A 22,736-nucleotide genomic window follows, 5' to 3' on the forward strand; every position below is an offset into this window, starting at 1 on the left:
TGATTTGCTCATATTTTCCTTTTCCTCCTTTTATTAATGGCTGAATAATTTAAATTTCATTTAAAAAAACTTGATAATCAGTGAAAAATGCAGTTTAATTATAGTATTTATATATATATTTTTTCTACTTTTTAAAAAATATTTCAGTTTTATTGGAGTATAGTTGATTTACAATTTTGTGTTAGTTTCAGGTGTACAGCACAGTGATTCAGTTATACATATACCTATATTCATTCCTTTTTAGTTTCTTTTCTCATATAGATCGTCACAGAATATTGAGTTAGGGTTTCCTGTGCTATACAGTAGGTCCTTGTTGGCTGTCTATCTTGTATACTACTACTGTGTGTGTATGTTCATCCCAAGCTCCTGATTTATCCCTCCCTGCCACGTTTCCCCTTTGGTAACCATAGTTTGTTTTCTATGTCTGTAAGTCTGTTTCTGTTTTGTGAATAAGTTCATTTACATGGTTTTTTTTTTAAATTGGATTCCACATATGAGCAATATCATATATTTGTCTTTTTCTGACTTACTTAGTATGATAATCTCTAGGTCCATCCATGTTGCTTCAAATGGCATTATTTCATTCTTTTTTTTAATAGCTGAGTAATATTCCATTGTACATACATGCTGCATCTTCTTTATCCATTCCTTTGTCGATGGACATTTAGGTTGCTTCCATGTCTTGACTATTATAAATAGTGCTGCAGTGAACATTGGGTTGCATGTATCCTTCCAGGTTATGGTTTTCTCCAGATATATGCCCAGGAGTGAAATTGCTGGATCATATGGTAGTTCTGTTTAAGGAACCTCCATACTGTTCTCCATAGTGGTTGTACCAATTTACATTCCCACCAGTGGTGTAGGAGGGTTCCCTCTTCTCCACACCCTCTCCAGCATTTATTGTTATAGTATTTTTACGTTCTTTTTGAAGCCAAAATAGTAGACACATGCAGAGTTCTACACCTTACTGTTCAGTACATATGAGCTTTTATTTTTCATTTTTTTTTAAATGGCTGCATATATTCCATTGTTCTGTACATATGTTATTTTACCAGTCTACTGTTTATGGACTTAACATTGTTTGCATCATTATCATTACAACTATTCTAGAATGCACACAATCCCTGGCTTAAAGCATGTGTATATTTAAAAATATATATATTGCCAAATTACTCTCTCTGATAGTGGTTTAAACTCCCACCAATAAAATGTTTGTTTCCCCAAACCCTTGCCAGTAGGGTGCTGAGTAGATGGGAGAAACTGGTTTGTTTCATTATAGTTTGAGACGTAGACTAGTACAGACTTTGAGGGTAGATTTCCTAGATTCTAAATCCCACTTCTGCCACTTCTTATGTGATACTGGACATGTTGTTTAACGTCTCTATTCGTGCTTTCTCATCTCTAAAATAAGGTTGATATTAGTATCTGCTTCATGGTTTTTGTGGGGATTAAATGAGTGAATACATGTAAAGATCTTTGAACATTACCTAGCACATAGTAAATGTTACAATTGTTTGCTATTAATTATTTTAAATTCCTTGCTCTTAATGAGATTGAGCATCTTTTTATGTATAAGAGGTATTTCTGTTTCTGTGGACTTTGTTCATATCCTTTACCTGTTTTTCTGTTAGGATGTTGATCAATTCCTTACGGATTTATAGGTCCCCTTTCTATGGTAAGGAAATTAACCTTTTGTTGTACACATTGCACATCTTTTTTCCAATTCATTGTTAATTGTTTGGCTTTGTTTATAGTGTTTTTTCATGCCAAAATTTAAAATTTATGTTGTCAGATTAATCAGTTTTTAAATGGACAGGTTTTACATTATGCTTAAAAAGGCTTTCCCCAGTCTTGAGTTTATTCAAAATAAAATGATGACAATTAGGTGACGTTGATTAAGAGGTACAGACTTCCAACTATAAAATAAATAAATCATGGGGATGTAATGTACACATGGGGAATGTAGTCAGTAATGTTATAACAACTTTGTATGGTGACGGATGGAGACTAGTCTTATTGTGGTCATTATTTCATAATGTATAAAAATATCAAATCACTATGTTGTGCACCTGAAACTAATATAATTTTTTTTAAAACCCTCCCATATCTTCTTTTGTACTAATAAGTTTTTTGTTCTAATTTTTTTACATTTAAGTGAAGGTATAAGTCACATATTTTATAAAAGGTCATTTAGCAAATTCCTAACTGTGGAAGTCTCAATCACTGGCTTTTAGGTATTTTTTGTCTTTAATTAAATATTTTTACTACTAATAATGACTACACTAACTCTTGACATTTAAATGTTCCTCTTGGGACTTCCCTGATGGTCCAGTGGTAAAGAATCTGCCTTCCAATGCAGAGGACACGGGTTCGATCCCTGGTTGGGGAACTAAGATCTCACATGCTGAGGGGCAGCTAAGCCTGCGCACCACAACTACTGAGCCCGCACGCTGCAATGGAAGAACCCGCAACGGAGATCCTGCATGTTGCAACTAAGACCTGACATAGCCAAAAATAAATAAAATTTTAAAATATTCTAAAAATAATATATAAAAATAAATGTTCTTCTTTTAAATCTTTTCTTAAAATATGTCTTTTCTTATTTAGGAACTGATGAATCCCCAGAACCACTGCCAATCCCCACGTTTTTGTTGGGTTATGATTTTGATTTTCTGGTGCTTTCTCCATTTGCTCTCCCTTATTGGGAGAGACTTATGCTGGAACCCTATGGATCTCAAAGAGATATAGCTTATGTTGTACTATGTCCAGAAAATGAAGCCTTGTTAAATGGAGCCAAAAGCTTTTTTAGAGATCTTACTGCAATATATGAGGTAGGTGCTTAAAAAGAGGTGTCGTTTTAAAACTACCTTATGATTTGTATGTTTATATATAAAATATACTGGATATTTCAGTTGATTGGTAAAGAATAATAACAATGTCAGACTAGGTGTTTAGTTCTCATAAAAGCCAGTTACATTCTTTACAGCTTTGAGCCAGACCCTTTGTGAGATGTGTGCACCATGGGTCACTGTGGAAATTGCCGTACTGGGGGAAAACCATTGAGAGCATGTATGTCCCATTTAAGATAATCTTTTTCTGAAACAAAGGGTAGCATTGTAAATGGCCAGGAACAAATTACATTTATAAAAATTCTAGTCTTGATTCTCTAGGACCTCAGGTTTAGACACTAGGCCTTACTTACCTCATATGTAAAATAAAGCTATGATAGGCCTCTCTAAGATCCATTTTATTTCTGAAATTCTTGGCTGGTCTTTTAAGTTACAATTCTCATGTTGTATCCATCATTGAGTACAATGATTATAAATTTTAAGTACCCTGGAACATACAGTCTTAACTTCATTTTATAGTCGTTCCTGAATATCCTCAGGGTATTGGTTCTAGGACCCCTTGCAGACACCAAAATTTATGGATGCTCAATCTTATATAAAATGGCTTGGTGTTTGTATATAATCTATACACATCCTCCGTTGTACTTTAAATCATCTCTAGATTACTTATAGATGATATTTACATAGCATTACATACCTAATGCTTTGTAAATAGTTGCAGACATGGGAAATTCAAGTTTTGCTTTTTGGAACTTTCTGGATTTTTTTTTTTTTTTGAATATTTTTGATCCATGGTCGGTTGAATCTGTGGATTCAGAACCTAAGGATACAAAGGGCCAACGGTATCTCCCTTTTCCCACAAATGCTTGGAAATCTAGTCTTTAAAATTTAGTTTCTTTTACAATCTGAATCGTTAGTTTGAGCTGGTTTAGCTCCTCATTAATGTTCTACTTAACTTTAATTGCAAGATATCTGTAGTGTGTTTTGTAAAAGTAAATATTTCCAAAGAGTGTTATTTAGAACACTAGTCCTGCAAAATCTTCCCAGAAAAAAGTTCCATAGTTAGATAGGTTTGGGGAGACATTTTGTATCTATTTACCTTTTAGAGATTCACTATACATGTTAGCTTATTAAAGCCTTTGAAAGTCTTACAGTAAAGAAATCCTTGTCTAAACTTACTTAATCCAGTGTTGCAAACCTGTTTGAGATTGGGCTTCCTGTAACAAACATTAGTGGCCTGCAGAATTGGAGGGAGAGCTGGGTAATGCATTTATATACATGAATTGGGATGGATGTACAACTTAAAATGACTGTATATTCATGCTCAGTTATTTCTGTATTCTGCAAGTTTTCATTATTCAAACTACGTGGATCTAGTGCCATTATTATCTAGGTGTTTTATTTCATTGGAGATATTTTAATTTTGATAGAAATTCAATGGATTTCTAATGTAGAAAAGTAAAAAGACCTGTGGCACCATTTCACCTTGATATTATTATTGCAAATGTTAGTTATAAATGATAAAGCTTATTTTTAAATAGCTTAAATCCTTTATGATATGAACTAAAAAACTATAGCACACTCACTAATTCTGATTTCTGTATCTGTATTTGTAGTCTTGTCGATTGGGTCAACATAGACCTATTTCTCGACTGTTGACGGATGGGATCATGAGAGTTGGATCTACTGCATCAAAGAAACTATCAGAAAAGTTGGTAGCAGAATGGTTTTCTCAGGCAGCTGATGGTAACAGTGAAGCATTTTCTAAACTCAAGCTTTATGCACAAGTCTGCAGATATGACCTAGGTATTGAATTTGTATTTATTGTATAAGGTCATTTTAGCAAAGTATGACCCAGTCCACCAGCTTTTTGTAAATAATATTTTAATGCAACACAGCCATGCTCATTTATTTACAGATGTCTGTGGCTTCTTTTATGCTACAAGATCAGGGCTGAGTCGTTGTGACAGAGACTGTGTAACTTGGAAAGGCAAAAATATTTACTATCTGATCCTTTACAGAAAAAGTTTGTTGATCACTACGGTAGGGATCCCATCAAGTAGGAAGATTTGTGTTTTTATTTAAGTTTATTAAAATTAAGATTTTTGATTTGTTAATGGTTTAGAGGTAAAACAACTTGTAGTTCCCTCTACAACACAGAGAGACAGTTCTTTGTTGGAATTAAGAAATGACAGCTGTTGAAGACTTGCTTTTAACACCCTTGAATTAAATATCAATGGACTTAACTTTAGACTTAATCCAAAGAGACACAGAACCAAAACATTGAACCTCATTAGACATTCCTATAATTTGAACCCCATAACATTCCTCCATTTTATATTTAATTAGTTCCCAGTATAGTCACTATTCAACTTGTGACCTAGGAACTTGTTGAATGGTTTAATGAAAATTTGCTAGATACTGTTATTTTTATTTAATTAATTATGCCTTCAAAATAGAATTTTATTATATTTCATGGAAACCATTTCTTTATTTTGTATAAACTGGTTTATTTTTCAATTCCATTTAAAAATTTTTTTCACTTTGTAGGGGAAATAGAAAGCTAGTGTTTGCTACACTGTTAGCAGGCAAATTAGGGGGAGGGTAATGACCAAAAGAGTATAAACTAGAAATTATTATTCACATAGTAGATTAAATAAAGAACCAATCAGTGAAATAAAGAATTAAATATCCTGTTTTTATTGTCTTTAGGTCCTTACCTTGCTTCCCAGCCATTGGACAGCTCTCTACTTTCCCAACCAAATTTAGTTGCCCCTACAAGTCAGCCTTTGATTACTCCACCTCAGATGACAAGTACTGGAAATGCTAATATTCCATCTGCCACCCTAGCATCTACAGCAAGCAGCACTGTGACAATGACTTCAGGTGTTGCCATATCTTCTTCAGTTGCCACAGCTAACTCAACTTTGACCACAACCTCAGCTTCATCTTCATCATCCTCCAACTTGAATAGTGGAATGTCATCAAATAAACTACCTTCATTTCCACCCTTTGGCAGTATGAACAGTAGTGTTGCGGGATCCATGTCTACGCAAGCGAGTACAGTTCAGAATGGCCAGCTAGGAGGGCAACCACCATCAGCTCTACAAACAGCTGGGATTTCTGGAGAGTCGTCTTCGATTCCGAGTCAGCCACATCCTGATGTGTCTGAAAGGTATATTTAAATATACCAACCTTTGCAGAAGTATAAATATATGCTTCTTCTTGTCCAAATAACATAAAGAGCCTTTGGTCTTATCCTTGAAATTTTAGTTTTTATAATGTCGAATATTTAATCTGTAAAATTATAATGAAGACTCTTCATAAAGTCTTTATCATAGAATCTCAGGGTGGGAATGAAGACCTTAAAAACCATTTAGTCTAACTATCCTGTGATGTTTGAGTCTGTTGTGTGACGTAACTGTCAAGTAGACTTGCCTATGCAAATCACTCCAGTGATTTAGAAGTCACTATTGAATGACCCTGTTCAGTGGCATAAGAGTTGTACCAGAATTTGAATCTGTCGTTTACTGGCTATGTCACTTTAGGAAAGTTACCTAACGTTTTTGAGCATGTTTTCTTATCTGTAGAGTGGGAGCAATAGGATATAATGCATATTATGCTCTTTACAAAATGCTTCCACTTAAGTTATTTATAACAACAACAATGATGGTGACAGCTCTCTTTATTACTTTATGAAGAAGGCATTCCCTTTCGATTTATAGGTTAAGTTAGCCTAAGCTTGGTTATATCTTTCAGCTACCTGGATGCAGTTTTGCCCAAAGTTATACTTATATGTGATTAAAAGCAGACTCTTAATTACCCAGCTAGATCTTCCATTTTGAACATCTAAAAAGATTCGGAGTTTTAAAAAATCATATCACCATCAAAGAATGAAGCTTAATCACCATTGAAGTTATGAAGTATGAAATGAATATATATATTCTAAAAATGTAATAGAACATTGACTAAGTCTGGAGAATTGGTTTCTTTTTGGTCTAGCTCTGCCTCTAGCCAGCCTTGTGATCTTGGGCAGCTCATTTAACTTATTTTTGTCTTAGTTTTATCACTTAAGCACTAAGCTCTCTGACATTTCTAATGCTCTGTGGTTTTAAGAATTCTGTTTCTTCTTTTTAATGCAAGGCCTCTTAATGCCAAGGGTCTTTGTACACCATCAAATTGTGAACTTTTTGGTTCTCTTTGGAGAGAAAGCTGTCCCTCATTTTTAGAGAAGCTCTCAACACCACACGCCCCCCCCCCCCAAAAAAAAAAGAAAGAAAAAAGGGTATTAAGAACCTGTTTTGATGCTATTCCGAGAAGGTACAGGAGAACTTTTTCCCTAACTGTCTTATTTCTACTTCAAATTTTAGCACAATGGATCGGGACAAAGTGGGCATTCCCACAGATGGTGATTCACATGCAATCACTTATCCACCTGCAATTGTTGTTTATATAATTGATCCTTTTACATATGAAAACAAAGATGAGAGCACTAATTCTTCTAATGTATGGACTTTGGGGTTACTTCGATGTTTTCTGGAAATGGTCCAGACTCTTCCTCCTCATGTTAAGAGCACTGTTTCTGTACAGGTGAGAATGATAAATGTTATAAGTTAATTTATTTAAAACGCTTGACGTTGATAGAAGTTTCAAAGTTACTATTCTGTATCCACATTGATTTTCTAAAGGCCAGGTTCTATTATATTGACTTTATATAAATAATATTATAATAGAAATCTTAGTTTATAAAAGGTAAACTTGCAGTGATACAACAGTAAGAGAATAAAAAGACCACATTAAGTATGTTAAATATCTCTCCCGTGTTACTTTTATAAACTAATTTTTAAATTCATAAGCTTAAATAGGAAAAGAATGGACTTATATAAACTAGAGTTCTAAATAAGAGGTTACAAACTAGAAGTAGAGAGAAATTAACCATATTAAGTTGTATGCAGAGAATTTGAATTATTCTTTATAGGCTACAACAGGACTATGGCAGTCAGTGGCAGTATTGATCAGTATAACTGCTATGTAGAAATGTTTAAAGATTTTTACATAGCTTATTAATAAAATTGAGTATTCATTAAAAATCTATATAATAGATAAGAAAATGTCGTTCTTTAGATTATTTTAATTATGTTTTGTTTAAATTTTCTAATAAAATGTTTAGAGTTTTAGACTCACTGTTCTTTTTATTCTCTTGTGGAAAGTCTAACATTTGTAATGTTTGCCTGTAATTCTTAGATTGTTCCCTGTCAGTACCTGTTGCAACCTGTGAAGCATGAAGATAGACAAATCTATACCCAGCATTTAAAATCCCTGGCTTTTTCGGCCTTTACCCAGTGTCGGAGACCACTTCCAACATCAACCAATGTGAAAACATTGACTGGTTTTGGTCCAGGTTTAGCCATGGAAACTGCTCTTAAAAGTCCTGATGTAAGTATGTTTTCCATTACCAGAGTTATTGAAGGACTACATTTTATGATTTTATGCAAAACTAAGTGCAAGTCTCTGATTAGCTCTCATTTTCCAGTTATCTTATAATGGGTAGATATACTATATCTTTCTTTTATTTTTATTTTTTAATTAATTTATTTATTTTTGGCTGTGTTGGGTCTTCGTTGCTGCGCATGGGCTTTCCCTAGTTGCGGCGAGTAGGGGCTACTCTTCGTTGCAGTGCGTGGGCTTCTCATTGCGGTGGCTCCTCTTGTTGCAGCTTACGGGCTCTAGGCCCATGGGCTTCAGTAGTTGTGGCATGCAGGCTCAGTAGTTGCGGCTCACAGGCTCTGGAGCACAGGCTCAGTAGTTGTGGCTCACGGGCTTAGTTGCTCTGTGGCATGTGGGATCTTCCTGGACCAGGGCTCAAACCCATGTCCCCTGCATTGGCAGGCGGATTCTTAACCACTGCGCGACCAGAGAAGTCCCTATCTTTATTTTCAATAAAAAATTTTTTTGTGATTGTATAGTACCGTAGTAACTTAATTTTTTACTTTACAGAGACCAGAGTGTATTCGACTTTATACACCTCCTTTTATTCTGGCTCCAGTGAAGGATAAACAGACAGAGCTAGGAGAAACATTTGGAGAAGCTGGACAGAAATACAATGTTCTTTTCGTGGGCTACTGTTTATCACATGATCAAAGATGGATTCTTGCATCTTGCACAGATCTATATGGAGAACTTTTAGAAACTTGTATCATTAACATCGATGTCCCAAATAGGTACTTTTATTTCCTTAAGTGTATCATTGTATCATCCCTTGAAAAAAAATTCATACATGCACATTATGTTTCATTTTTAATGAATAGAAAATGGTTTGGAAGGTATATATATTAAAATATTAAGTCTTGGGATTGTGGGTGCTTTTCGTTTCTTTTGTAGTGAATATTTGTATAATTTAATGGACTCAAAAATAATTTTGATTATCTCGGTTACATAGACAAAAGAGGTTAAAGCCCCTGTATTCTGTGTAATAAACCTTGAGGTAATGATTTTAGCCTAACAAATTTTGGAACATGGAACTAGAAAGCCATCTGCAAATTAAAATCTAGTAAGGCATCCTAGAACATTTACTTTTCTCATATACCATCTAAGATATAGTCCCTAATAAACTGAGTTAACTTTCTGTACTAAAAATTTTCCTCTTTAAATGTTGGAGTGTCTTCTGAAAATGGTGGTCTTCTTTTTAGAATTCTTCTTGATAGTAGTTAGGTATCATGAACAGTTATTCATGAAGACTGTAACTAATAGGTCACAAAAGATGAGCCTCATTGAATTATCACTTAATAGACACTTGTAATAACATATTTCAAGGCTAGTGAACACTGCCTAAGAGAACCTGAAAAATCCATGAAGTAACTTTAATTTTCAGATTTGGTTCTGTTCTTTATTTTCTTCTTTATTATCTAAACGTTCTGTTCTTTTAATTTCAGAAATTGGTTATGTGCAAAAAAACTTAGTGATTATTTGGTTATAGTGGCGCTGAATATAGAAACATTAATCTGTGAAGGATGAGAAAGAGAATAGAGAAAGAATAATACCACCCTCCCAATAAAAAAATAGTGTATTGCCATTTTACTGAAAGTAGAAGTGAGATGACGGTTAAGAGGTCCAACTCTAGAGTCATAGAGATCTGGGTTCAAATCCCAGTCCTGCCACTTATTGGCTGTGTGATCTCGACAAAATTACTTTATCCGACTGAGCTGTAGCTAGCTTCTCTGTAAAATTAGGAGGATAATTTTATCTGCCTTATAGGGTTGTTAAGATGAAATGAGGTATTACATGTAAATTGATTGGACATACTGCTTGGTACATAGGAAGTACTCAATAAATGGTAGCTACTGTTGCTCAGCCACAGAGCACTTAATGTTATGTACTTGCTTAATAAAGGACGTGCATGCAGAAAACAGCATTGTTTTGTTCTGGGAAGTGTGGGGAGGGGTTTGTTGGATATTCTTCAATTTAAAGTATGAAGCAAGGGACTTCCCTGGTGGCGCAACGGTTAAGAATTCCGCCTGCCAATGTAGGGGACATGGGTTCGAGCCCTGGTCTGGGAAGATTCCACATGCCACGGAGCAACTAAGCCCGTGCGCCACAGCTACTGAGCCTGCTAACCACAACTACTGGGCCCATGTGCCTAGAGCCCGTGCTCCGCAACAAGAGAAGCCACCAAAATGAGAAGCCTGAGTGCCGCAATGAAGAGTAGCCCCTACTCGCCGCAACTAAAGGAAGCCCGTGCGCAGCAACGAAGACCCGACACAGCCAAAAATAAATAAAAAAATAAATTTATTAAAAAAAAAATAAAGTATGAAGCAAGGGTTGGCAAACTCCAGGCCATAGGCCAAATCTGGCCACACTCATTTGTTTAATTATTGTCCATGGCTGCTTTAGTGCTGCAGCAGGTTGAATTCTTGCAGAAGAATCCTGATGGCCTGCAAAGCTTAAAATGTTGGCCCTTTAAAGAAAAAGTGTGCCAATACTCTGGTATAGAGCAGTGTTTCTGGTGAATTTTGGTGGTTCTTGGACAATTTTTAAGTATATATTTTAATATGTATTAAACAAAATACAAACTATCATGCCAAACCTGTGATTTTATATATATTCTTGCTTAGAACTTGTGTAAAAACTATCAAGTATTAAAATGAAGGGACCAGTTTTTCACAAATTTGAGCTCTTTCGAAATGTCATCATAAGAATTTTAGAAATATTTATGACTCTATTCCATACAACAGGGCTCGTCGGAAAAAAGGATCTGCCAGAAGATTTGGTCTACAGAAACTTTGGGAGTGGTGCTTAGGACTTGTACAGATGAGTTCATTGCCATGGAGAGTTGTAATTGGCCGTCTAGGAAGGATTGGTCATGGAGAATTAAAAGGTAAAATTGTGCTTTTATTATTTAATACTTAAATTTCTGTGTTTTTTTGAATTTTATTTTATTTTTTTATACAGCAGGTTCTTATTAGACATCAATTTTATACACATCAGTGTATACATGTCAATCCCAATCGCCCAATTCATCACACCACCATCCCCACCCCACCCCCCACCGCAGCTTTCCCCCCTTGGTGTCCATACGTTTGTTTTCTACATCTGTGTCTCAACTTCTGCCCTGCAAACCGGTTCATCTGTACCATTTTTCTAGGTTTCACATACATGTGTTAATATACGATATTTGTTTTTCTCTTTCTGACTTACTTCACTTTGTATGACAGTCTCTAGATCCACCCACGTCTCACCAAATGACCCAATTTCATTCCTTTTTATGGCTGAGTAATATTCCATTATATATATGTACCACATCTTCTTTATCCTTTCATCTGTTGATGGACATTTAGGTTGCTTCCATGACCTGGCTATTGTAAATAGTGCTGCAGTGAACATTGGGGTGCATGTGTCTTTGAATTATGGTTTTCTCTGGGTATATGCCCAGTAGTGGGATTGCTGGGTCATACGTTAATTCTATTTTTAGATTTTTAAGGAACCTCCGTACTGTTCTCCATAGTGGCTGTATCAATTTACATTCCCACCAACAGTGCAAGAGGGTTCCCTTTTCTCCATGCCCTCTCCAGTATTTGTTGTTTGTAGATTTTCTGATGATGCCTATTCTAACTGGTGTGAGGTGATACCTCATTGTGATTTTGATTTACATTTCTCTAATAATTAGTGATGTTGAGCACCTTTTCATGTGCTTCTTGGCCATCTGTATGTCTTTGGAGAAATGTCTATGTAGGTCTTCTGCCCATTTTTGGATTGTGTTGTTTGTTTCTTTAATATTGAGCTGCATGAGCTGTTTATATATTTTGGAGATTAATCCTTTGTCCATTGATTCATTTGCAAATATTTTCTCCCATTCCGAGGCTTGTCTTTTCGTCTTGTTTATGGTTTCCTTTGCTGTGCAAAAGCTTTGAAGTTTCATTAGGTCCCATTTGTTTATTTTTGTTTTTATTTCCATTACTCTAGGAGGTGGAACAAAAAAGATCTTGCTGTGACTTATGTCAAAGAGTGTTCTTCCTATGTTGTCCTCTAAGAGTTTTATAGTGTCCAGTCTTACATCTAGGTCTCTAATCCATTTTGAGTTTGTGTATGGTGTTAGGGAGTGTTCTAATTTCATTCTTTTACATGTAGCTGTCCAGTTTTCCCAGCACCACTATTGAATAGGTTGTCTTTGGTTGTCTTTTCTCCACTGTATATCCTTGCCTCCTTTGTCATAGATTAGTTGACCATAGGTGCATGGCTTTATCTCTGGGCTTTCTATCCTGTTCCATTGTTCTGTATTTCTGTTTTTGTGCCAGTACCGTATTATCTTGATTACTGTAGCTTTGTAGTATAGTCTGAAGTCAGGGAGTCTGATTCCTCCAGCTCCGTTTTTTTCCCTCAAGACTGCTTTGGCTATTCGGGGTCTTTTGTGTCTCCATACAGATTTTAAGATTTTTTTGTTCTAGTTCTGTAAAAAATGCCATTGGTAATTTGATAGGGATTGCACTGAATCTGTAGATTGCTTTGGGTAGTATAGTAATTTTCACAATATTGATTCTTCTAATCCAAGAACATGGTATATCTCTCCATCTCTTGGTATCATCTTTAATTTCTTTCATCAGTGTCTTATAGTTTTCTGCATACAGGTCTTTTGTCTCCCTAGGTAGGTTTATTCCTGAGTATTTTATTCTTTTTGTTGCAATGGTAAATGGGACTGTTTCCTTAATTTCTCTTTTCAGATTTTTCATCATTAGTGTATAGGAATGCAAGAGATTTCTGTGCATTAATTTTGTATCCTGCAACTTTACCAAATTCATTGATTAGCTCTAGTAGTTTTCTGGTGGCATTTTTAGGATTCTCTGTGTATAATATAATGTCATCTGCAAAGAGTGACAGCTTTACTTCTTCTTTTCCAATTTGTATTCCTTTTATTTCTTTTTCTTCTCTGATTGCTGTGGCTAGGACTTCCAAAACTATGTTGAATAAAAGTGGTGAGAGTGGACATCCTTGTCTCGTTCCTGATCTTAGAGGAAATGCTTTCAGTTTTTCACCATTGAGAATGATGTTTGCTGTGGGTTTGTCATATATGGCCTTTATTATGTTGAGGTAGATTCCCTCTATGCCCACCTTCTGGAGAGTTTTTATCATAAATGAGTGTTGAATTTTGTCAAAAGCTTTTTCTGCATCTATTGAGATGATCATATGGTTTTTATTCTTCAGTTTGTTAATATGGTGTATCACATTGATTTGCATATATTGAAGAATCCTTGCATCCCTGAGATAAATCCCACTTGATCATGGTGTATGATCCTTTTAATGTGTTGTTAGATTCTGTTTGCTAGTATTTTGTTGAGGATTTTTGCATCTGTATTCATCAGTGTTATTGGTCTATAATTTTCTTATTTTGTAGTATTTTTGTCTGCTGTTGGTATCAGGGTGATGGTTGCCTCATAGAATGAGTTTGGGAGTGTTACTTCCTCTGCAATTTTTTGGAAGAGTTTGAGAAGGTTGGGTGTTAACTCTTCTCTAAATGTTTGATAGACTTCACCTGTGAAGTCATCTGGTCCTGGACTTTGTTTGTTGGAAGATTTTTAATCACAGTTTCATTACTTGTGATTGTTCTGTTCATATTTTCTATTTCTTCCTGGTTCAGTCTTGGGAAGTTATATCTTTCTAAGAAGTTGTCATTTCTTCCCGGTTGTCCATTTTATTGGCATAGAGTTGCTTGTAGTAGTCTCTTAGGATGTTTTGTATTTCTGCGGTGTCTGTTGTAGCTTCTCCTTTTTCATTTCTAATTTTATTGATTTGAGTCCTTTCCCTCTTTTTCTTGATGAGTCTGGCTAATGGTTTATCAATTTTGTTTATCTTCTCAAAGAACCAGCTTTTAGTTTTATTAATCTTTACTATTGTTTTCTTTGTTTCTATTTCATTTATTTCTGCTCTGATCTTTATGATTTCTTCCCTCTGCTAACTTTGGGTTTTTTTGTTTTTTTTAAAATAAATGTATTTATTTTTGGCTGCACTGGGTCTTCATTGCTGTGCACGGGCTTTCTCTAGTTGCAGTGAGCAGGGGCTACTCTTTGTGGTGGTGCAAGGGCTTCTCATTGCAGTGGCTTCTCATGTTACATAGCATGGGCTGTAGACATGCAGGCTTCAGTAGTTGTGGCTCACGGGCTCAGTAGTTGTGGCACACAGACTTAGTTGCTCCGTGGCATGTGGGATCTTCCCGGACCAGGGCTTGAACCTCTCTTCCCTGCATTGGCAGGTGGATTCTTAACCACTGTGCCACCAGGGAAGTCCCTAACTTTGGGTTTTGTTTGTTCTTTTTTCTCTAGTTCCTTTAGGTGTAAGGTTAGATTGTTTGAGATTTTTCTTGTTTCTTGAGGTAGGCTTTATAGCCATAAACATCCCTCTTAGAACTGCTTTTGCTGCATCCCATAGGTTTTGGATTGTCGTGTTTTCATTGTCATTTGTCTCTAGGTATTTTTTGATTTCCTCTTTGATTTTTTCAGTCATCTCTTGGTTGTTTAGTAACGTATTGTTTAGCCTCCATGTGTTTGTGTTTTTTAGGCTTTTTGTCCCTGTAATTGATTTCTAATCTCATAGCATTGTGGTCAGAAAAGATGCTTGCTATGATTTCAATTTTCTTAAATTTACTGAGGCTTGATTTGTGACCCAATATGTGATCTATCCTGGAGAATGTTCTGTGCACCCTTGAGGAGAAAGTGTAATCTGCTGTTTTCAGATGGAATGTCCTATAAATATCAATTGAATCTATCTGGTCTGTTGTGTCATTTAAAGCTTCTGTTTCCTTATTTATTTTCATTTTGGATGATCTGTCCATTGGTGTAAGTGAGGTGTTAAAGTCCCCCACTGTTATTGTGTTACTGTCGATTTTCTCTTTTATAGCTGTTAGTAGTTGCCTTATGTATCGAGGTGCTCCTATGTTGGGTGCATGTATATTTATAATTGTTATATCTTCTTCTTGGATTGATCCCTTGATCATTATGTAGTGTCCTTCCTTGTCACATTCTTTATTTTAAAGTCTATTTTATCAGATATGAATATTGCTACTCCAGCTTTCTTTTGATTTCCATTTGCGTGGAATATCTTTTTCCATCCCCTCACTTTCAGTCTGTATGTGTCCCTAGGTCTGAAGTGGGTCTCTTGTAGGCAGCATATATATGGGTCTTGTTTTTGTATTCATTCATCAAGCCTGTGTCTTTTGGTTGGAGCATTTAATGCATTCACGTTTAAGTTAATTATCGATATGTATGTTCCCATGACCATTTTCTTAATTGTTTTGGGTTTGTTTTTTTAGGTCCTTTTCTTCTCTTGTGTTTCCCACTTAAGTTCCTTTAGCATTTGTTGTAGAGCTGGCTTGGTGGTGCTGAATTCTCTTAGTTTTTGCTTGCCTGTAAAGCTTTTGATTTCTCCATCGAATCTGAATGAGATCCTTGCCGAGTAGAGTGATCTTGGTTGTAGGTTCTTCCCTTTCATCACTTTAAGTATATCATGCCACTCCCTTCTGGCTTGTAGAGTTTCTGCTAAGAAATCAGCGGTTAACCTTGTGGGAGTTCCCTGGTATGTTGTTTGTCGTTTTTCCCTTGCTGCTTTCAATAATTTTTCTTTGCCTTTAATTTTTGCCAGTTTGATTACTGTATGTCTTGGCGTGTTTCTCCTTGGGTTTATCCTGTATGGGACTCGCTGTGCTTCCTGGACTATTTCCTTTCCCATGTTAGGGAAGTTTTCCACTATAATGTCTTCAGATATTTTCTCGGGTCCTTTCTCTCTTCTCCTTCTGGGACCCTTATAAAGCGAATGTTGGTGCATTTAATGTTGTCGCAGAGGTCTCTTAGGCTGTCTTCATTTCTTTTCATTCTCTTTTCTTTATTCTGTTCTGCAGCAGTGAAGTCCACCATTCTGTCTTCCAGGTCACTTATCCATTCTTCTGCCTCCGTTATTCTGCTATTGATTCCTTCTAGTGCAGTTTTCATTTCATTTATTTTATTGTTCTTCTCTGTTTGTTTGTTCTTTTAATTCTTCTAGGTCTTTGTGAAACATTTCTTGCATCTTCGTGATCTTTGCCCCCATTCTTTTTCTGAGGTCCTGGATCATCTTCACTATCATTATTCTGAATTCTGTTTCTGGAAGGCTGCCTATCTCCACTTCATTTAGTTGTTTTTCTGGGGTTTTATCTTGTTCCTTCATCTGGTACATAGCCCTCTGCCTTTTCATCTTGTCTGTCTTTCCGTGAATGTGGTTTTTGATCCACAGGCTGCAGGATTGTAGTTCTTCTTGCTTCTGCTGTTTGTAAGCCATACTTTGCAGGAGAATGGTTAATTTCTGTTTTATGTTAATTCATATACTATTCTGACCATATCTCGGAATAGGTACTGAATAAAATGCAAAGGTTATAAAAATCTAGTTTTTTGTTGTGTTTTTAAAGAGTAACCACATATGTCCAGTCCACAAATGGCTTAACTCAGATTTTAAAAGGACATATTGGAACTTTATATCAGTGTTATTACTACTATTCTTGTCATCTTCCATTTTTTCCCCCTTTCTGTTTAGTGTGCAACTCATCCTGTGTTCAGCAGGTCCTAATTGATATTAATGTACATTAAAGTTGGGATAAAGGATGTTGAGTAAAGTCAGCAATAAGAGTTTTTTGACTTAATGATGACTCTTGAAGAATACATTAATTTTAAAACCATTAGGTTTTAACTTTTTGTTCTATACAGTGTTAACAATGCTGTTACTTTAGATATTTTCTTTTTTTTTTTTTTACTGTTGATACCCACAGATTGGAGCTGTTTGCTGAGTCGTCGAAACTTGCAGTCCCTAAGTAAAAGGCTGAAAGACATGTGTAGAATGTGTGGTATATCTGCTGCAGACTCTCCCAGCATTCTCAGTGCTTGCTTGGTAGCAATGGAACCCCAAGGCTCTTTTGTTATTATGCCAGGTTAGCTATCTTTAGTTTATATCAGATTTAATTCTTTATGCACTTAAGTTTCTACGTATTTTGTAAAATCGATTTTTCATTTATTAAAAGAAAAAAATACCTTTCATTTTCTTTCCAGATTCTGTGTCAACTGGTTCTGTATTTGGAAGAAGCACCACTCTAAACATGCAGACGTCTCAGCTTAACACCCCACAGGATACATCATGTACTCATATACTTGTGTTTCCTACTTCTGCTTCTGTGCAAGTAGCTTCAGCTACTTATACCACTGAAAATTTGGACTTAGCTTTCAATCCCAACAATGGTAGGTGGATTGTTCTGTACAGGTTTGCAAATATAAAATAAATCTGGATGATTGTGGCTGATTATAGGGTGGATAATACCTCCCAAAACATCTGTGTCCTGTGAATGTTCCTGAAACCTGTGAATGTTACCTTATATTCCCTCTCCCCCACCTAAAAAAAAGACTTGCAGATCTGATTAAATTAAGGATCCTGAGATGGAGAGATTACCCTGGCTTATGCAGGTGGGCCCAAAATGCAATCTTACAGATTCTTATAAGAGGGAGATAGATAGAAATTTGACTGTACACAAAAGAGGAGAAGGGCATGTGGTGGAAACAGAGGAAAGCAAAGTCAGAGAGAAATGACTATGCCGCTGACCTTGAAGATGGATCTAGATGCTGGAAAAGACACGGAAACTGATTTTCCCCTGGAGCCTCAAGGGAGAACATAGCCCTGCCAGTACCTTCATTTTGGCCTAATGACTAACACTTTGATTTCAACCCAATAAAACTGATTTTGGACTTCTCGCCCCCAGAACTGTAAGAGAATAATGTATGTTGTTTCACGTCAGCGAGTTTGTGGTAATTTGTTGAAGTGCAACAGGAAACAGCCATTCTTCTACCTTATTGATATCAGAACTAGTGCTATGAATTATCCCATAAATGTTTACTTATTTTAAAAGTCAACATGGATCATAAAATATTTGTACAGGTTTTTTTTTTTTTTAAGATGATGTCGGGGGTAGGAGTTTATTAATTAATTAATTAATTTTTGCTGTGTTGGGTCTTCGTTTCTGTGCAAGGGCTTTCCCTAGTTGTGGCAAGTGGGGTCACTCTTCATCCCGGTGCATGGGCCTCTCACTATCACAGCCTCTCCTGTTGCAGAGCACAGGCTCCAGACGCGCAGGCTCAGTAGCTGTGGCTCACGGGCCCAGTCACTCCATGGCATGTGGGATCCTCCCAGACCAGGGCTCGAACCAGTGTCCCCTGCACTGGCAGGTGGATTCCCAACCACTGCGCCACCAGGGAAGTCCCAATGTACAGGTTTATGTATGTGCTGTTGAGTTACCTGTACATGAACTTTGCAGGTCATTTTATATTCTTTTGTGTTTTGATTTGCCAGAATAATATAGTAATTTGTAAGTTTTCTAGATGAACCTATTGATTGCATTTTAGAAGAAGAGAAAATAAGTGATATTCCATTGTTGCTCTGAGTGGTTACCTTAGAAAATGGCATCTCTCTAAAATCACAAGTATGGGTATTAATTATTCTCCTCTTTTAGTGTGTTATACAGTAACTTGAATATTTTAATAGTAAAGAATTTAGGAATTAGTCGGGAATGGTCTCATTTTAAATATGTTTTCATTTCCAGCATTTGTATTAGTTTCCTATTGCTATTTGTAACAAATTACCAGATAGTTCGTGGCTTAAAACAACACACACTGTCTTACAGTTCTGGAAGTCAGAAGTCCCAAACTCAGTCTTACTGGGCTATAAAGTCAAGGTGTCTGCAAGGTTGGTTCTTTCTAGAGGCCGTAAGGGAGAATCTGTTTGCTTGCCTTTGCCAGCTTCTAGAGACCACCTACATCTCTTTCTCATGGCCCCTTTTTCCATCTTCAGTGCCAGCAGTTTAGTATAGTCACATCTTCACTGACTCTTAATGGTACTGCCTCCCTCTTACTAGGACCCCTGTGATTACATTGGACCCACCTGGATAATCCAGAATAATCTCCCCATTTCAAGATCTTTAGCTTGATCACATCTGCAAAGTTCTTTATGGTAACATATTCACAGATTCCTGGGATAAGGATTTGGACATCTTTGGGGGGCCATTATTCAGACTACCACATGCTTATTTATGCATAGTTGATTATTTGGCTCCCAGCACAATAGTTGGCACATAGTAGACATTCGGTAGATGTTGATTAACTCATTTTGGTTAAAGTCCATTAACTCTCTCCTGTAAATGACCATAGGATATGAAAAATGGAGTATTTAATGTTTTTCTTCCTCCTATATAGATGGAGCAGATGGAATGGGTATCTTTGATTTGCTAGACACAGGAGATGATCTTGACCCTGATATCATTAATATCCTTCCTGCATCTCCAACGGGATCTCCTGTTCATTCTCCAGGATCTCATTACCCCCATGGAGGTGATGCTGGCAAGGTAACCTTGTTATAAAAGTTCAGTTTATCTAAGTGTCATTCATTAACTTAGTAATGGATTATATCAATGAAATAGAACACTTTTTTTCCTTGAAAATTAGCCAGAGCATTACAGCAGTACATTCATGTACTTCTACCTTAGAGACATCAGTATGTTGAGTTGTACGTTATTAAGAGAGTCTCTAAGGTTCTGCTTTCTCGGACTTTGTATTTTCTAGACTACTTGGCATTAATCCTTTTATATTTATAGTTTTCCTGCTACTTCACCATAGCAGGATATAGGATTATATTATCTGAGAATCAGTATATTACTCTAAGAGCTGCCATTCGTATCAGGGCTGTGACAAGGAACATAAAGGAAATAATTTTCTAATAAGAACAGAAAAAACAGACTCTCACATGCGCCCCTCCCCCGCCCCCCCTTATTTTTAGCAGCTATGGAAGCAGGCTGTCATGTTATTCTATTTGAACTCAAAACTAATTGGGCTTCATTTGAATAACATCATTATTTGAATGAAATTATATATAGTGGTTATTTGATTATTGTAATGTACATAAGTTTAAAATAAAGCATCTTTGTCCAACCTTACTTTCCTCCTTTTTCTTTTTTAACTGGAAAGAAATGAGATTACAGAAAAAAGAGAAAAAATATATAAGGAGAAGCATACCTCTTTACTAAAATCAGTTTTACCTTTTTTTTGGCTGCTCTGTGCAGCTTGCGAGATCTTAGTTCCCAGACCAGGATTGAACCCGCGCCCTCGTCAGTGAAAGTGTGGGGTCCTAATCACTGGACCTCCAGGGAATTCCCAGAAACCATTTTTGCTTTTAGCAAATTACCTTCCTTTCACATGTTGCAGCTTTCAAAAAGTGTAAGCAGCTTTTTATATTTTTTATTTTTGGCCACTCAGCTTTGCAGGATCTTAGTTCCCCGACCAGGGATCAAACACGTGTACCCCTGCAGTGGAAGCATGGAGTCCTAACCACTGGACCGCCAGGGAGTTCCCTTAGCAGCTTTTTTTTTTTTTTTTTTTTTTTTTTTTTTCCTTAGCAGCTTTTTAATGTTACATTGTTGCTTTACCATAATTTGTTATATCATTCCCCAAACGTTGGACATTTAAGTCTTTTATTTTTTTCTGTTTTAGGTAATAATTGCAAAGAGCATTTCCATGTATATCATTTTTTTTTCTTTTTATGTTTCCTTAAAATAAATACCAAAGAATGCATTGACTAATCTAAAGGATATGAGCATCACTTTAATAGTTGGCTCTTCATGTTGCCATATTTCTTTCCAAAACACTATTAACTGCATTTTATAGATAGTGCTAGATAAACAAAGCTAAATTTAATCCACCTTTTGGATTGGGGTGTGATGGTCAGGAATTAGTTGAGGGCGTATTAGGAAATAAGAAAGTTCATTGAGTATTTTGTATTTTTCAGTCAGATGCAAAGGTTTATATACACACACACTGAACACGGGCTTGACATAATAATACAAACTTGTTAAATACTTGGTATATTCATTTCCTCATGCAACTCTTAAAACTCATTATTTAATGCGAATTATGATACATAGCAATTGACTTTCTAAAATATCCTTCAGTATATTTTAAATTGAAGTAATAAAATAATGAGACTGATTGCCATAAACCATTCTGTATTTATAGCTAGTGCTAGCTATATCAAATGAACTAACACAGTTTTAATTTTGTCTTTTTAAGGGTCAGGGTACTGATCGGCTACTTTCAACAGAATCTCATGATGAAGTAACTAATATTCTTCAGCAACCATTGGCCCTTGGTTACTTTGTATCAACTGCCAAAGCGGGTCCGTTACCTGACTGGTTCTGGTCAGCATGTCCTCAAGCACAATATCAGTGTCCCCTTTTTCTTAAGGTATTGCTTTTTTTTTTTTTTTTGCCAATTCCTAATTGACGGCTTAAGTCCTAAGAAACAGAGAAGTGGCGTTTTGAACTCTTGTAACTTTTGTCTGAGGTCTTAAATGCATTGCCACATACGACTCTCTAGACAAGATTACAGAGAGAATTATGAATCTAATTATGAAACAACTGTAATTCTTAAATTCATATTAAGTTTAAACCTTTAAATAACTTTAAATCGAATTTCTGGGACCCTTACTCTTAGTTATTTTCAGCTGCACGTATAGACGTTTAGAGCTGGGAGAAACCTTATATTACCCTTAATCTAACTTCTTCATTTTCTCGATGAGCATATTAAAAGTTCAGGAAAACTCATTTGTCCAAAGTCATAAATTGGTAGTAGACTCAAGATTAAAACCCGGATCTTTTCATGATTATATAGTATTATTCTTTGAATTATGTCATTCTGCACTCCTATTATGCCTCATTTTGGGAATTAAAGGTTTCATAATCTTTGTAAAAATATTTGATATTTAGATCCATTTACTACCTCCTTAAAAAAGCTTTCTAGCTTTGTGTAAATTGCTGTTAAAACTATTGAGTGGTTTTCAAGTAATGAGATTCTCAGACCCACAGTGACTTATTTTATCGAAACAAATTCATTAGCAAGTGATATAACAAGGTTGAGATAAATCATAAAATGGTAAAACGAGACGTGAAAGCCCTATCTAGAGTTTGTTCCTGCTGCTACTACTCCTATTCTAAAATAACAAATTTAGATCTGATTGCACTTATGTAAACCCACCAGAAGTTGACTGATTTAGTCCATAAATCATGCTAACTTAACTACTTGCCAGCTGATTTTTATTTGTAGGGTAAAAATTGAATAGTATGCTTTAGTTTTTTAGGGTTATATTTTAGTGGTTACTGTAACCAATAGGCTTGTTGCTGTCTTTTAAGCCTGTTGCTATTAAATCTTGGTTCCCTTGGCTCACATACCATTGAGTCAGTGACATTTGTGATTAAGCAATGAATTGCTGTGGCACATTCATGAAGAATACAAGAGCTGTTGATCTGAATTGACTATTAGTGAGGTAATATAATTAGAGAGTGTTGGC

General features: G+C 35.9%; 1 protein-coding gene across 3 annotated transcripts in view; it reads left to right on the forward strand.

Annotated features, from left to right (window-relative positions):
- The window catches only part of MED13 (mediator complex subunit 13), a 95,110-nt gene that overhangs the window by 66,374 nt on the left and 6,000 nt on the right, over positions 1-22,736 (forward strand). For 2 of the 3 annotated variants that reach the window (XM_073798346.1, XM_019945402.3), the window contains 11 exons: positions 2,608-2,831; positions 4,466-4,655; positions 5,562-6,024; positions 7,220-7,439; positions 8,094-8,285; positions 8,847-9,070; positions 11,081-11,223; positions 17,131-17,289; positions 17,408-17,593; positions 19,595-19,743; positions 21,461-21,634. In XM_073798346.1, the coding sequence (XP_073654447.1) occupies positions 2,608-2,831; positions 4,466-4,655; positions 5,562-6,024; positions 7,220-7,439; positions 8,094-8,285; positions 8,847-9,070; positions 11,081-11,223; positions 17,131-17,289; positions 17,408-17,593; positions 19,595-19,743; positions 21,461-21,634 (2,324 nt within the window). Of the gene's footprint in view, positions 1-2,607; positions 2,832-4,465; positions 4,656-5,561; positions 6,025-7,219; positions 7,440-8,093; positions 8,286-8,846; positions 9,071-11,080; positions 11,224-17,130; positions 17,290-17,407; positions 17,594-19,594; positions 19,744-21,460; positions 21,635-22,736 lie in introns of those variants that run through there. The other variant, XR_012328783.1, reaches the window with a different exon arrangement.

This window comes from Tursiops truncatus, chromosome 20 (genome assembly GCF_011762595.2).
Source record: "Tursiops truncatus isolate mTurTru1 chromosome 20, mTurTru1.mat.Y, whole genome shotgun sequence".
Lineage (NCBI taxonomy): Eukaryota > Metazoa > Chordata > Mammalia > Artiodactyla > Delphinidae > Tursiops > Tursiops truncatus.